This window comes from Protomyctophum parallelum, assembly GCF_964188405.1.
Source record: "Protomyctophum parallelum genome assembly, chromosome: 9".
In the NCBI taxonomy this organism is placed as follows: Eukaryota; Metazoa; Chordata; class Actinopteri; order Myctophiformes; family Myctophidae; genus Protomyctophum; species Protomyctophum parallelum.
Window position 1 is genome coordinate 40823237 of NC_139706.1, and position 17796 is coordinate 40841032.

The following is a 17796-nucleotide window of genomic DNA, read 5'->3' on the forward strand; positions in this document are numbered from 1 at the left end:
ATTGGCTATTTTCAAATGGCCAAATGTGTAGGACTGAAGTGGTTAATGTATGTTGTGTAATAATAATCACACAAGTATTTGCATTTGAAATGTAGTGGAGTAAAGTAAAAAAAATATATATATAAATAAGTTGTAAATGTACTTAGTTTCTTTACACCAATGAACACATGTTCGCTATACAAAGTGGAGACTGCAGGATAGGGAACTATAAATCACTCTGCATATTTACTATCTCTCCTCATATACAATATAAATTGGCCTTTCAATCACAATATGCAGCCAGGCAGCCAGCCTTGAAGCTGCAGGGGAGAGTTGAGCAGTGAACAGGAACACATGCAGTATAAAATATAGGGTTAAATTAACTCTTGAGAGTATGAAGATTCATGCACCGTAATCCAAATTAACACTCTGGATATTACTTTGTACAAGTTTTGTGGATATGTGTGAATATGTGCGTGAATTACTGTGTTATTACAATTAGATTGTTCATAGGCTTATAGGCCTGGACAAATATTGATTTAGAAAGATGATCTCTTGAGATTGTCCTATATCTCTGACCCACAGAAAATAGTTCAGATAATGAGAAAAAGCACTTTAATGAGAGATTAAATGGAACCACATGTTGAGTTGGCGATGTACAGTACATGTACATGCGCACAAGTCAGCTGTATGTTATATTGGCTCAAATGTGTTATGGCATATTACCAGATAATAGATAATAGTGCCTATAGATTTGCAAGCTAAACAAATGAGATGACAGATTTGAGGCTGCTTGTGGGAATGGAAATATACAGAACTTAAGATATTAGCTCTGTTAAATGACTATTAAGTCAAATGTCAACCTGGCGCACATCTCAGGGGGATTAGGTTAATGGAAGAAGTAGGGTGGGTGGGTGTGTGTGTGTGTGTGTGTGTGTGTGTGTGTGTGTGTGTGTGTGTGTGTGTGTGTGTGTGTGTGTGTGTGTGTGCGTGCGCTCGCTCGCGTGTCCTCTCCTCTCCACTATAACTCTCCTCTTCTCTTTCTCTCCTGGTTGTGAATTGTACAGAAGATGCTATATATGTATATTAAGCCCTAAATCACTTAAAGCCTCTTGACAAAACACAGTTACTGCTACTGTCAAACAAGACAAAGCTGGGACTAGAGAGGAATTTAACATGCTGTTATTCTATTCATAAAAGTATACAGACAAAATGGACAAAACCATTCCTATCCATAAAACATTTTGTATTGGAGCAGCTATTTCCATAAAATTGATTTTTGGAATGAATCACTTTTTTAAATCTCTGTATAACCTTTTTCTTGGACTCATTATGTTCTCCACCGTGTGTGTGTGTGTGTGTGTGTGTGTGTGTGTGTGTGTGTGTGTGTGTGTGTGTGACTGTGTGTGTGTGCGTGTGACTGTGTGTGTGCGTGTGTGTGCGACTGCGTGTGTATGTGTGTGTGCATGTGCGTCCGTGCGAGACTGCGTGCGCGACTGCGTGTGTGTGTGCGTCATTGCTTTCTGGCTAACTTATGAGCAAGTGTTCATGTGCGTGCTTGTCTGTGTATTTGAGATGTCATCCTACTGTGAGCCATATACGTATTCGATCTGTCGTCCCCAAGTGCTTCATTGGGCAGAATACAACCAAGGCCAGAGAGTGATGTCACTTGGGAAATGTGGACTCCAACGGTCGGTTTCAGTTAGCATTTTGCGAGCACCCACTAAGAGCCAAGTCCATGTGTTTGCACTTATTATAGTTTGTCACAATTTTGCAAGAATCACATTGGGTCACTGCAGCTATTCGGGAGTATGGACGGAAATGAGTGTGTAATTATGTTTTGTAGTGGTCATCCCTACCTTAACCTCCAGCGACACTCAGAACTGTGACGGGGACGCATCCCACTCCAAACACTCCCCTTCCTTCCTGTCATCTGGTCTCCCATTCATTCAGCCTTTGATGTTCGCACTAAAATAAACTATTTATAATATTGCTGCATGCTGCATCTGAACGGCGTCCAAGGACAGAGAAGGTTACTATGAGAACATGATGAAGACAAAGCTGATAAAGATGATGAAGAAAAAAAAAATCACACTGATATTTGAACTTGCAACTCTACATGTAGTGAGGGGAGTATCACTGCTGTTACATTTATCACAAAATATCTTAAATCAAGTTAAATGCTGGTGCATTTTTATGTGCAACACAATGTTATGCCACTAAATTGTAATTGACACAAGCCTTAGATAATATATCTATAGATAAGCAAAGATATTTCAGGCTTTAAAGGGCTTTAATACAATATTATGCCATCATCTGCAAGATAGACCCATTGGTTTAATGTACAGTATAGTGCAAAGTTTGAAGGCTATAGTAAAGGCACACGCCTCCTTGTCAGGAGCATTTAGGGGTTCACTGTCTTAAAGGTATATTCAGTGATTTCACTCAAAAAAACGTAGGTTTCGTTTTTGGCTGGGACCTAAGCCTTTCATCCAATCAGGATAGAGAGCCAAAAACGAAACCTAAGGTTTTTTGACCCCCAGGGGTTAACTGGGGACAGGGAGGAACTCCTTATATGGTCAGCACACTCTATAGTAGAGAGGATTATCACAACAAAACAAAAAAAAAAGTGATATTTGAATTAAGTGAAATCACTGAATATACCTTTAATGAGATCAAAGAGGTATGTCAAATCACCCAGACATGCAATAGTATAGTTAGTATATGGACCCTGCATACAGCAAAGGCAGACGTTTCATGAAATCTTTTTCACACACAAACATACACCCGTTCCAACCTATCTCAAACATTTGGGAAGAGTAGGTGTTTCTTTTAAAGAAAAAGGAGGAGGAAGAGAAGAACGAGAAGATTAGTCCTGACAAATACAAAGGGGTATTCTAAAAAGAAAAAGAATTGTATTTGTTATATATTTCATCCTTTCATCCTTTCTCCTCTCCTGCTGTATCCTTACATCAATATCCTTCCGAATTCTCTCTCACTTTACTCCTCTCTCCCTTCACTCTACACTACAGTCACTTTATATGGCATGAACCCTAGTCAGCAAACAGCCAACAACAGGGTAAACGGTCACTTGAGTACCGGTATAATGCAAAGAACAATTATTTAGTGCTTCAAAGTAACAAACGTTTAAACTTAAAATCAGTTTAAACAACATGCTATCAAAAATAAATAACATTCTTAGCACTTGTGGTCAATAACATTGCATACTGTATGTGAACAAGGGATCCCCTCTTGTGTTGTCTTTCCCATCAGTGAAGCGATCTGTTGACAATTTTTATTCCACAATAATTTTCTCTCTCTCTCTCTATCTCTATCTCTATCTCTATCTCTATCTCTATCTCTATCTCTCTCAGGTCCCTTAACCAGAATCATATGTGTAGCTCGTTGGCAGAGGTTGGCCTCTCAGTGCTAAACAGCATGTTTCCACATCTGAGTTTAACCTTCTCCACGGTCTTTTACCTGTCTGACTTTTTGCCATTGCTCTTCATTTGACTACCACTGCACGCAGTCTACGGCACTGGTTTTCAAAGTACCATATACACACACCTGTATTGCCTGCAAACTAGCTTCTATAACGCGTGTTATCACTTTGTAAACATTTATTTGTCAAATATAAGGTTTAACCACCAAGCCCTGTTTCATGCTTTCTCAAAATGTGATGCCTTGTGAGCTCAGTGGCCTGGTAGTGTCTTCTCTGAGAATTTCTGTTCCCAAGGTACTCCCAAGGTCTCACGGCACCAGTGGTTTGGCAACCACTGGTCTGTGGTTGCCTTAAACTCCATGGTCTACTCACTTTAATTTCTAGACCCCATTGTTTGCAGTTTGCACTGCAATTTATATTACATCAGACTCTGGTTTTCTCTATAACCTTTGCCCCCCTGTCCTCTCCAGAACCATGCACGGACCTCCTTGGTGTACCTGGTGTCACTCCTGGGGAGCATGGAGCACAGCTTCCACCACACTCTGCTGCTGGAGATCAGAGCCCTGACAGACCGCTACCCGACCATACTGGGAGGCTGTGCTAAAGACATCTACAGGATGAGCAACTCCTTCACTGCAATAGCCAGGCTCCTGGGGAGGAGACTGGAAGAGAGTACTAACATACACTGCAGGTTAGTACAGTAGATTCACAGACAGTAGTGGACCAAAGTATTCTGATTTGTTTTTTACAAATCTGAAAGCCTGGGACTACAGTCATGCACAGAGCCTATATGGCCACAAGACATTTGCTCTCTAGCGCCCACGTTTTGTTTTCATGGGTTAATAATGGCGGGAAAGCCGGCTGCAGTGGATCAGGGGTAGAGTGGCCGTAGAGCAGCCAGATGGGAATGGTGAAGTTCCCAGTTGGATCCCGGGCTCCCCCAGAGTCAGTGTCGAGGTGTCCTTGAGCAAGATGCTGAGCCCCTAATTGCTTCAGAAGAGCAGGCTTGCATGGTTTCCTCCATCATCGGTGTATGCATGTGTGTGCGAATGGGTGAATGTAATCTATCTATCAATATATCAATCTATGTGAAGCCATTTGGATAAAAGCGCTTAAATGCACCATTTACCAAGCCTCTGCTTATGGCTGCTGATAAGCATACAACATGTATGCAGTTAGGGGCAGAAGAATAACTGTAATAAAACTGAAATATTCATTGCATCACGGAGGAGCTCCCAGGTCGTGCAGGCATGTGTGCCTCGTGCAGGCATGTGTGTAATGATGTTTCATGGCTGTACAATAGGTCATACTGCTGAAATATTTCATTTTTCAATTGCTTGGTATAGCGTCCCTCTTTTGCCAATGGGAATAACATTTGGATTTTGACATGACCCAGTCTAACCATTCTGCCAAGTTTTGTAAAAAAGTGACTGTGCCAAAACTGTGATGATCAATACAATAGGGTGCCTGCCTACGCACTTCGTGCTTGGCCCCCTAAATAAATAAACCATGGCAATTTATCATTATTATCACCACAAACCAGGCACATTTCAAATTGTCTGTTCCTCAGCCCACTGTGTCACCAACAACTGCCAAAATAATCTGTCACGTCAACAGTGCTGTCAACTAGTTTAATGAGCGAAGTTCAGAGAAAATCCAAATATACAGTGACAAAAACACCCCAAAGGAGTTGGGAGCTATAAATAGACAATCCAAAATAGTCTGAATAGCGTTAAGTTAACCCATATAACTGACCTTTAACCCCTCATATGCATGTTTTTTAGATGCTTTCTCATAATGGTTTGAATCCGGTATGTCCGGTAAACTGTAATCATGCCGGACTTTCTGGCTGTCCATTTTTAGATCCCAACATGACCTCTGGGATACACACACACGCACATGATTAACATATGCAAAGTTAATGCAGCGATTGTAAAGAACCACCACAAGTTACAACATTATGGCCGGAGATAAAACTGTGATTATACTGTAGGTCAGCTCTGTAGTTCAAAGATTCTCTATAAACAGCCGGCCAGAACTGTATTCCAGTTATTCATATGGTTCACCTTAAAGCTATGCACAAGACTGTAACAACTCAACCAAAACCCATATAAAGCCCAAACACACGTGGCGTTCGTAATTTTAAACCACTCTGGATTTATTGCATTACTATAATGTTTATAGACCATTAAAACTGAAAGAAAATGGCCTATAGGCTATCAGATTCTGGTCAATTGTAGCCATGGGAACCCACACATGCCAAAACAAATGATCAGTTTCGTAATTCGTATTATTAATATTTTTGGAATAAACATCCAACTACTCAAAGTGCTTTACAGTATGTGCACATGGCCACATGGGTGCATGTGTCCACATGGAAGTACTGTTAAGTATAATTTTGAGGTACTTTTACTTTACTTGAGTATTTCCATTTTTCAATATACTCCACTCTCATAGGCACATTTGTAAAAGATCTTAATAACTCCACTTCAATTATTTGACAGCTTTAGTTACTAGTTGCTCTGTGGAATTTGATTAGTATATTATAATATAGTATAATCAAATACGTAGCAGAATTCAAAATAGCAGATAAATGTGACATATTGTCAGCTTGTAGACTGACATTTTTAGTACTTCAGCAGAGTATATTTTGATGCACCTTGAATACAGGCCTCTTACTTGTTACAGAGTATTTATTCATTGTGGTATTGCTACTTCTACATCTGAGTACTTCTTCCAGCATTGGACACATGCATGTGTGTGTGTATTCATTCTGTCTTTGTGGGTGTCGCGGTGTGTGTTTATACTGTATTGTGTATATGGACCGGGATTCAGCTGGTTCGCGTATGGGAATGGCACGCACAGTCCCATCCAAACCAGAACATTGTGTGAAAGACGAGACAAGTGGCTTCCAGAGGCTTTGCTTGTGGTCTTTGTGGAAGAACCATAGAGATAGGGAGGGGGAGAGGGGAGACGGCACAGGGAGCAGAGATACTGTAGGACAAATGGAATGGTGGAATGGAGTGAAGACAGAAGTGAAAGATGAAACTATGGTAATGAGGATTGATTGGAGAGTCTGAGAGGAACTGAGAAGATGACGTAAATGTACATTGTAAAATGCCAAGTGAGACCAAACTAAGGGGGGGGGGGGGGGGGGACAAAAGTTTGAAAAGAAAGTTAAATATAAAGGAAAATTAACAATACAAACCAAATTACATGTCAAATCATCTTTTGGTTTCTCCACCATCATATCTGATTTCATGTAGGTTATTTCATGTAAAACACCAACATAAAAAAAGAATGAAATAAAAAATAAAGCGAATGAATATTTCATAATATTTCAAACCTATTATAACTCTGGACAGTCTGGAGTAGGCCTACTGTCATTTAACTCTGTTACATTGTTACATTTGTAATTGTAACCACGTGAATACATTTTAAATGTATTCACGTACACAGTAAAATGGTAATTTCTAATTGTAACATTTAGAAATGACCATTTCACTGTGTACGTATGTTACAGTCAAAGGTTGTTGTTTTTATATAACTTATGTACAGTATCATTATTCGAAAAGATAATAAAATCAATTAAATTATGATGCTGTGACTTTACCGAATCATAATGTCACCTTGCACAACAGCTGATGTCTGTGGTTGGCGTAACTATGCAATAAACAAATACCAAACGACTCGCCCCTTTACCAACTCGCCGGGCGGAAAGCCGGCGGAACTGCGCGGCCTTGTATAAAGTAACCTACATGTACGTAAATTATGCTTAAACGATTAAACCTAACCTTATTCCTAACCTTAACCTCACTATGCCTAAACCTAACCCTATACCTAAACTATGCCTAACCCTAAACTTATTTCTAACCTTATTCTCAGTAAAACAAAATAAAGAATATAAGAAACGTTGGACCGAGTGGTCGGCGTGAGGTTGTCAGAAAAGATTGAGGGGCGAGATGGTTTAGGGGCGACCATACCTGATACCCATTACCCAATAAACAATTGTAATTCTAACTTATTGTCCAATGCTGGTGTGATGAGAACCTAATGTAGGACAACTAACACAATAGACAATGACCCATCAAGGACTGACTGGGGAACAAGACACATGAGGGGTGATTACGAAATGAGATACAGCTGGGACAGACATGAACAAAACTATATGGAAACATCGCCAGGGAACACAATACACATAGATATAGGCCTACATGACCGAGACAAAATAAGGCATAGTCTTGACTGTAACCAAGTGTAAAACTGGACCCATAAGTTTACAGTTTATTTTACTTTCTAAAGACCTGACGAATAAAATTGCCAGTGACTATTTTGCATAAAATCTATTCGTATAAATGTTTGTGTTCTGAAACAACAACCTTGTTCCACTACATAATATTCACGTTCTGTGTGAATGCACTCAAAACAAAAAAACAGTTTGAAAAAGAATTATTTTCGGGTGAATTAATCACATGAAGAAACCTGATGACCTGATGGAAATGTGCCGAATGCACTAATTTATTTCACATGGTCTGTGCTTAATTTGCTAATAATTTGCTTGACTTTTCAACCTCTAGCACTACGAATGACTATAAAGAGAGAGGAAGTGAAAGTTAGGTCAAGTGAAGTGAGAAAGATCAGTTAAGTTCACTGATCTTTAAGTTTAAACAAACAAAAACAAAGTTATGAATGTATAAACATGCCTGGAGAAGCCACATGCAAGACCCTGGAGGGTTTTTAGGCTTTCTCCTTCACATTTTTTTATTGACCTTGTGTATCATTTCCGAAATATTTTTGTATGTGAAAACAAACAAACAAACAAACAAACAAATGTTTGGTGCAGGGAAAGCCTAGGGACCCTTGATGATGCTCCCAGCTAAATTATTCTACAAATGCTTCCTAAATCAGTAGTTCTCAAACCTTTTCATGCTAAGGACCCCCAGACACTTTCAAGATTCTTCATTAATTGTTCAAAAGGTCCCTGACATGAAAATCACTTCTGTAGAACACAGACGACTACTGTACCAACGGAAGAGGGGGAGACAGTGAGGCCAAGTGAAGTGAGAAAGATCAGTTAATCACTGAAAGATGGAAGCTATACTGGGGTTGCGGAAATAAGGCAGAATTAAGAAATAGGCAGCAGAACACACAATAAAACCCTCAGTATTAATTTATCCATTTGTATCTGGCTACATTTTGACCAAAGGAACACTGTGGATTTCACTGTGCAGTGACGGGAATAGAAAGTGAGAGGAATGTTACACAGAGAGAGAGAGAGACATTTTGTACAGTACATTAATCCATCCAAATATGCAATGGTCCGTCCAACTTTATCTGATCTCAGTGTCCATGGGCCACATTCCAAACCTCCACCACTTGTGTGTGTGCGTGCATGTGTCCATGCATGTGTGTGTGTGTGTGTGTGTGTGTGTGTGTGTGTGTGTGTGTGTGTGTGTGTGTGTGTGTGTGTGTGTGTGTGCGTGCGCTTGCGTGCGCTTGTGTGCGTGTGTGCGTACTGCTAGTCTGCTACACAGTAATATCCTTAGTGTTAATTAAAGGGTAAAAATGCTTGGTTGCATATTTACACATTTCTTCCAGGGTTGAAGAGGACATGGCGTGCTCCCCGTCTCCCTGCACTGCCGGGGGTCTCAGCGGGGTCTCGGAGCAGAGGCTGCAGGTGAAGATACAGGCCTTTGAGGAGAAGATGGGGGAGGAGGTGGGAGAGGAGGAGCAGGTGGACGAGGAGGAGTCGCCCGCCCCCCAGAGGAGGTACAGCCTGGGACAGGCCGCCAGGGACGAGCGGAGGGAGATGAGATTCAACAGGTGAGTGAGTCATGTCATGCAGAGTGGGATGGGATGGCAGTGGCTCAGGGGTAGAGTGGCTGGATGGGAACTGCGAGGTTGCCAGTTCGAACCCGGGCTGCCCCAGAGTTAGTGTTGAAGTGTCCCTGAGCAAGACACTGAACCCCTAATTGCTCCCGATGTGCAGGTTGGTGCCTTGCATGGTTTCCTCTGTCATCGGTGTATGAATGTGTGTGAATGCGTGAATGTAATGCACAATCTATGTAAAGCGCCTTGGATAAAGGCGCCATTTACCAGTGTGACTAGATGATGTTCAACAGTTCAACAGGTGAGTCAGTATGTCATGCAGTGACTAGATGAAGGATTCCATTAAAGACTGGCACATACTGTTTCTCATGTGTGGGATTGTGGGAATGATTCATGGCATAAGAAAAAGCATTGTATTTTATATTAGAGGGGATCTGTCTAGTATGCATGTGTGTATATGTGTATGTGTGTATATGTCCGCAATACACTGTATCATCATCAAATCACAAGTCCATGTAATGTAACTTCATAACTACCACAATATCTGATATATGGCACAATTTGGTGGTAACATACAGTATGGACACTTCTGTTCCAGAAATAGAGAACTACCGTATTCATGGCTAAATGTGTTCCAGGTCAAAGAGCCTGGCTCTGCACGCCGTGCGCTCACGCTCTGTCAACTCAGACAACGGTGAGGACGGAGACGGACTGGACATAACTCCAGACAGCGTCGTGTCAGACGGCTCAGCCAATCAACACTCCGAGCAGCAGGAAGTATCGCTCACAAACAGGAAACAGACCGACAGCGGCTCCCGGCCCATCTCCACCGCCACCAACGTGGAGGTTGAAGAGGAGGAGGAGGAGGGGGAGGAGAGAGAGAAGGAAAAGACGGAGGAGGAGAAGAGTGAGGCAGACAGACTGTATGTACACCTGAGAGACAACATGGAGGAGATCCGAGAGTTCTGTAAGGAGATGCTGCACCTGATCCCAACACCACAACACTGTGTCATAGAAGGTACTCACATCACTTTGTAACTACTATACTTAACCCATTCTGACCTGAGATCAGATTCATACGAGGTTTCCGCCGGACACACACTGGTCTGATGAACCCATTCTGACCTGAGATCAGATTCTAAAAATGTCAGTCGTTCTTCGATTTTTTTCAAAAATAGCAGACCTACAAGCTCGTATCGCGCCACTCGGTGGCGCGATATGAGCTTGTAGATCTGCTATTTTTCAATAGCTAAAGCACGACATGATGCCAACACCAAAATGGGTGCCCGTTCAGAATGGGTTAAGTAAAAAAGAGTCATACCCGTGTGAAATGAGGGGCGCTCTTGTCATCGTACATCAATTTATGTTAGTGGACATTTGACATTGCTACATAAGGTACATAAGGTGGTCCCTTATTGGCCAAGCGCTCCCACAAACATGTGATTGGTTAGCCGATTTGCTCGTTTACATATGACATAAGTTCTACTCCATCTCAGAGGCAAATATTTTACTTTTACTCTACTACAAATATTTGAAAACTCACCTCAGCCATACTGTATATATAAACATTTTGGCGTCGCAAAGTGACGCATTGTTGTGAGCTTATAGAACTGCTATTTTCTAGATTTTTAAATACTTTTGAAAACTTGTGACATTCCTGCATAATGAGTACTTTCTACTTTTACTAAAGTACAAAATGTCATTACTTTCTCCACCACCGATTACAACACAATATAATACACAGAAAAGGCCTCAGTGTTAAAATGTGTATGTTGTCTTTATTTGTGGGGAAAAAAAGAATTACATAAGGAACCGGCTTGTTTTTTTTTTTTTTTTAAGATATTTTTTTGCGGCTTACGCCTTTTATTGTTTTTTGAAGGGACAGACAGTAGGCTGACAGGAAACGGGAGAGAGATGGGGGGATGACATGCAGTAAAGGCCGTGTCGGGTCCGGGAGTCGAACCCGCGGCACACTGCGACTGGTTTACCAGTCCGGTGCCCAGACCGTTACGCTACGGCCTGGGCCAGGAACCGGCTTGTTTATATTCTTACAGTATAGAGTTACAGTTACAGTTGTGAAAAGTGACACAAGAGAAAAAATAATAAGAACAATTACAAAAATCTTTTTTTATGTCAAAATCCCTTTAAGGGATATATCTTGTGCCACCCCTTACCCCTTATAGTGCAGGAACAAAAGCCCCAAAAGTTGACTATACCCCTCCCCGAGGTAGAACAAAACGGGACATAGTTTTTTCATATATTTAGGATGTCCCCTTCATGAAATGGATTGTCCCGAGATTTACTTTTACTGCAAAGGTCATGAAATTGATCCATGAAGTTACTCACCACACAGTTAGGCACCAAAAACGCCTATCTGAAAGATGGAGTTCCAAGTCAATCATTTGTCATTTTCAACCCGTTGGTTGTTTTTACATCATACTTGCATAGATGTTCTACAGGCACTATGCCTACATCCCAGAACAATCAGAATGCAAATATTTGGTTCCATGTTGAGAATCAGCAGCCTTTTATATAAGGACTTTCTATAGGCGGAAATTACATTTCTGAGGAATGTTCCCTTGTAATCCTGGTGATACTCTTCTAAAATGGGGTAGTACAAAACCTGACTGTGTTTTTTCATAACTTTGACTTGTCCTCTTCATGAAATGGATGGTCAGTAGTTTTACTTTTACTGCAAAAGTCATGAAATTAATCCATGAAGTGACTCACCACATAGGCAAAAAAAACGCCTATCTGAAAGAGGGAATTCCAAGAAAGTAATCTGTCATTTTCTACATGCTGATTGTTTTTACATCATACTTGCACAGATGGCCTACAGGTAGTGTCCCTAGATCCCAGAACAATCAGAATGTCAATATTTGGTTCTACGGTGAATCAGCAGGCCTTAAATAGGCGGAAATAGCTAAAAGTTGACTTTTCTGAGCAATATTCTCTTGTAATTTTGGTCCTACTCTTTATCAACAATGTGACATTCTTTTTTTCATATCTTTAAGATACCCTCTTCATGAAATGGATAGTCAGACATTTTACTTTTACTGCAAAAGTCATGAAAGTCATCCACGAAGTGACCATCACTGCAAAAAAGGCCTACCCTGAAAGACGGTCAATCATGTTCTACCTGCTGGTTGTTTTTACATCATATGCAGGCATGCGGCATGCGCAAAGGGGGGGTTGGTGGGTGGTGCTTGGGTACCTGCCCTTTTGCCTCAAAGTCCCCAAATAAATATATTTTTTTTTTGATATTCAGCTATAGTGTAGATTTTCGTCTTACACAAACAATTGACAATGGGTGCAGAAGTTACATAGACGAGCAAATCGGCTATTTTTGTCCTACAAAAAGAATGGATGATGTACAATGATAACAGCGCCCTCACTTCAGTTCACACGGGTGTGATTTTTATGTATACATGGTAATGAGAATGTATTGCTTATTTTACTAACCAAGGATACGGGCCAAGTTATTGTGGAACATAGGTCTGCTATAGTTGGTTATTTTCTGCCCCCCTCAGTGCCCGATCTGCCCCTAAAGCAACCAGGATGCCAATATTTGGTTCTATTGTGAATCAGCAACCTTTTATATAAGGCTTTATTATAGTCGGAAATAGCTAAACGTGGAATTTTCTTAGAAATATTCTCATTTAATACTGATCCTACTATCTGTCAGTGGTAGAACAAAACTTAAACTTGTTCTTCCATTAACTTTGACTTGTCCGCTTCATGAAATGGATGGTCACAAGTTCTACTTTCACCTCAAAAGTCATGAAATGTATCCATGAGATTTTCAAATAAAAATGCAGAAAAGTCCCCTGCTCCATTGTCCACCTATACCTACTAGGCCTACTGTTTGGATTTAATTACATCATATTTGCACATATTATTGTCTACAGGTAGGACCCCAAGATATGTCAAAATACAGTGTGCTGTAATGTGAATCAGCAGGCTTTTGTAGGCTCCAAGGCCTTGTCCTGATCTATTAATACTGTAATATGCCTACAAACAAAATGACCGCTTAATCACAGGAAATACATTTTGATACCATGTTTTTTACCCACTTCATATTCATGTGGAATCTAAGGGTGTTTCTCAGGTAGGCGGTGTAGGCCTAATATCTCTATGCCTCAAAACATCTGGAATGACAAAATATTGTTCTATAAGTCTTCTATGGTAACCATAGTAGCCAATACTATCAATCAGCAGCTTATTCTCTATTTCAGATATTTATTTACTTTTTTGAGCAGTGCGTTTCCATAAGCTGCTGATTGATGATTAATCATTGAGAATGGCACACAAAAATAAGTGTATTCTACAGCATGTACTTGCCATACTGCATTTAGACTGTATGGGCCTATAGAATACAATAACAACATGTATTTAAGCCATACTGCATTTAGACTGTATGGGCCTATAGAATACAATAACAACATGTATTTAAGCCATACTGCATTTAGACTGTATGGGCCTATAGATTACAATAACAACATGTATTTAAGCCATACTGCATTTAGACTGTATGGGCCTATAGAATACAATAACAACATGTATTTAAGCCATACTGCATTTAGACTGTATGGACCTATAGAATACAATAACAACATGTATTTAAGCCATACTGCATTTAGACTGTATAGACCTATAGAATACAATAGCATGTACTTAAGCCACACTGCATTTAGACTGTATGGGCCTATAGAATACAATAACAACATGCATTTAAGCCATACTGCATTTAGACTGTATGGACCTATAGAATACAATAGCATGTACTTAAGCCACACTGCATTTAGACTGTATGGACCTATAGAATACAATAACAACATGTATTTAAGCCATACTGCATTTAGACTGTATGGGCCTATAGAATACAATAACAACATGTATTTAAGCCATACTGCATTTAGACTGTATGGACCTATAGAATACAATAACAACATGTATTTAATCCATACTGCATTTAGACTGTATGGGCCTATAGAATACAATAACAACATGTATTTAAGCCATACTGCATTTAGACTGTATGGGCCTATAGAATACAATAACAACATGTATTTAAGCCATACTGCATTTAGACTGTATGGGCCTATAGAATACAATAACAACATGTATTTAAGCCATACTGCATTTAGACTGTATGGGCCTATAGAATACAATAACAACATGTATTTAAGCCATACTGCATTTAGACTGTATGGGCCTATATAATACAATAACAACATGTATTTAAGCCATACTGCATTTAGACTGTATGGGCCTATAGAATACAATAACAACATGTATTTAAGCCATACTGCATTTAGACTGTATGGGCCTATAGAATACAATAACAACATGTACTTAAGCCACACTGCATTTAGACTGTATGGGCCTATAGAATAGAATACAATAACAATATGTGTCATTCCTGATGCTTTGAGGTGTAGAGATATTAGGCCTACCTGATAATCATAGATTCTATATGAATATGAAGTGTGGCTGGGTAAAACATGTTCTCAAATTGTATTCCCTTCTACGCCAGGCCGAAAGGCATCACTGACCACTCCAGACCACTATAATCTGTAATTGATCTGGCGGAGACCTGTACTCCGAGTGTAACACCTAGGATTCTAACCCGGGCCTCCCAAGTGGAGAGCCAACATCTTAACCACTAAGCCAAAGGGATTTGATTTCCCAGTGATTCAGGGGAGATATTTGTGGTTTGTTGTGAGCCACTCTGCAGAGCACTTTTTGTACGCCTAGTGTAGCAGCAGTCACTTTGTTGTAGGAATTTTACAGTATTAATATCAGGATTAGAGTGAAAAAGACTTGATAAAGTCAAAGTCGTACGATTTGTCACACATTACTGCAGTGAAATTTGTTCTCCGCATTTGACCCATCTCTTGGAGTGGTTTACGCTCAGGAATCATTTAATTACTGTAGTATATTTGACCCCCCAATCCAACCCATTGATGCTGAGTGCCAACTGCCAAGCAAGGAGGCATTGGGACCCATTTTTAGTCTTTGGTATGACCCGGCCGGGGATCGAACCCCGACCTCCCAGTTCCAGGACAGACACTCCACACCACAACCACAAGGCCATTGTCTGGCCGCAGAAATATTAGACCAAAGACCTTATAAAACCCGGCTGATTCACAATGCAAGCATATCTTTAAATATTTGTCCGGTTGCTTCGGGGTGTAGGGTACCTGTAGACACTGGGAAAATCTCTGCACTTTTTTGGTGTGGAAAGTTTATTGAAGAATTGCATGCCTTTTGCAGTTTGTTGTGTTTTGCTATTTCTGACTCTAAAAATGACTTATATTAAAGGCTCACTATAGAACCAAATATTGGCATTTCATGACTTCCGCAGTAAAACTAAAACTTCTGACCATCCATTTTATGAAGAGGACATCTTAAAGATTTGGAAAAAACAATGTCACATTTTATTCTACCCCTGATAAAGAGTAGGACGAGTGAATATTGCTCAGAAAACTAAACATTTTGCTATTTCGCCTATTTAAGGCCTTATATAAAAGGCTGCTGATTCACAATAGAACCAAATATTGGCATTCTGATTGTTCTGGGATGTAGGCACACTACCCGTAGACCATCTGTGCAAGTATGATGTAAAAACAACCAACAGGTAGAAAATGACAGAGTATTTACTTGGAACTCACACTTTTAAGATAGGCGTTTTTTTGTGCCTGTGGTGAGTAACTTCATGGACCAATTTCATGACCTTTGCAGTAAAAGTAAATCTCGGGACAATGCATTTCATGAAGGGGACATCCTAAAGATATGAAAAAACTATGTCCCGTTTTGTTCTACCTCGGGGAGGGGTACCTCAAAAACTAAGCCTCTTTTTTAGGGTTTTTTCCTGCACTGTTATCTCTAACCTTATTTTTAAAATAGTTGCCGATCTACAAGCTCACAACATGCCAATGTAGATCGCTAGTTGAACTATTTAAAATTGTAGGTTTAGAGATGAGGGGTAAGGGGTGGAGCATAGGGCCCTGAGAGGTTAGGCAGGAGCAATTAGGGGTTCAGTGTCTTACTCAAGGACACTTCAACGCTAACTCTGGGGAGCCCGGGTTCAAACTGGCAACCTTGCGGTTACCATCCGGTTACCATACAGCCACCGCCGCCCCGACTATACTGTATATAGCACCATTTCCTGAGGGCGTGCGACGTGCATAGATTAGAAAGAAAGGCCAGCGTGAAGAAGGAGAGGGAGAGGCTGAGATTGAAATAATAATAGTCGAGGGGCCACAGGCCCAAAAGCTCAAGGAATAGAGTTTAACCTGTGATGTCAGGCCGTATTTTTTATTTGTGTTTTTTTCTATTAATTTGGTCATTAAGGTCCACAGACTAAGAGGCCTGCTCTGCCGGAAACATCGTGATTTCTTTTTTGTATTATGACACTAGAGACAATATATAATGCAATATTTTTTTATTTTCATTATGCTTTAAGTAGCTTGTGACATGTCAAACAGTTTTTTCATGATTCTGAATCCATTTAATTAAAGCATTAGTTTTGCACGAAAAACACCCCTTGGCCTAAATTCGGCCATAGCCACCTCATCACATTTGTGCGGACCTCATCACATTTGTGATGACGGATATGGACGTTTTTTAGCCCAAGGGGTGTTTTTTTGTGCAAAATGTTTTTCGCAATGTTTCCAGCAGAGCAAGCCTCTTATTCTGTGGACCTCAATGACCAAATGAATAGAAAAAACACAAATGGCATGACATCACAGGTCCTCTCAAAGTTTAGGTGACTGGCTCCCCTGCTACGTATAAAGAATCTGAGAACACTTGAGAAACAGAAGGGATCCTAGTATAAGCCCTCCTGAACGCCAGTGTGAGATTACAGGCAGACGTGGTGGCTGCTCATAATTAATGATACAGTGTGGTATTAGTTAACCCCCATGTGCTCTCTGACACTGGGATGCATGTGCACATGTGCACACACACACACACACACACACACACACACACACGCACGCACGCACGCACGCACGCACACACACACACACACACACACACACACACACACACACACACACACACACACACACACACACACACACACACACACACACACACACACACACACACACACACACACACACACACACACACACACACACACACACACACAGACAAGTGTCAGTAGGTGGCTTAATGTGTGATTAGTGTCTCAGAGGGGTTCTGTGATGATTAATGCACATACAATTCGCACGCGCGCGCACACACACACACACACACACACACCCACAAACACACACAATTTAGTGAGTGGCTGTATTCATTTCATTTGATTTATTGATTTCATATCATGCTTTTAATTTAAAAGTTGTCTATCACCACAGAAATTGATATGTTGGTGTAAGTCAAGCAACACGTTGTTAGTTTAGCGGTTGGTGAAATATTCACTGAAAAAATATGTACAGTAAGTAGGCTGCTTTACTTTCAAGGCTCTCATCACTGTACCAAGAGGTAGAACTGCCGTTTGGGAATCTGAGGATTCTCGCTTCAATCTCCGGCTC

At 40.6% G+C, this 17796-nt stretch overlaps 1 protein-coding gene across 1 annotated transcript in view; it reads left to right on the forward strand.

The window, feature by feature from the left end:
* The window catches only part of veph1 (ventricular zone expressed PH domain-containing 1), a 147461-nt gene that overhangs the window by 60355 nt on the left and 69310 nt on the right, over positions 1-17796 (forward strand). The window contains exons 6-8 of the mRNA XM_083773323.1: positions 3892-4112; positions 9020-9244; positions 9889-10268. Of these exons, the coding sequence (XP_083629449.1) occupies positions 3892-4112; positions 9020-9244; positions 9889-10268 (826 nt within the window). The remainder of the gene's footprint in view (positions 1-3891; positions 4113-9019; positions 9245-9888; positions 10269-17796) is intronic.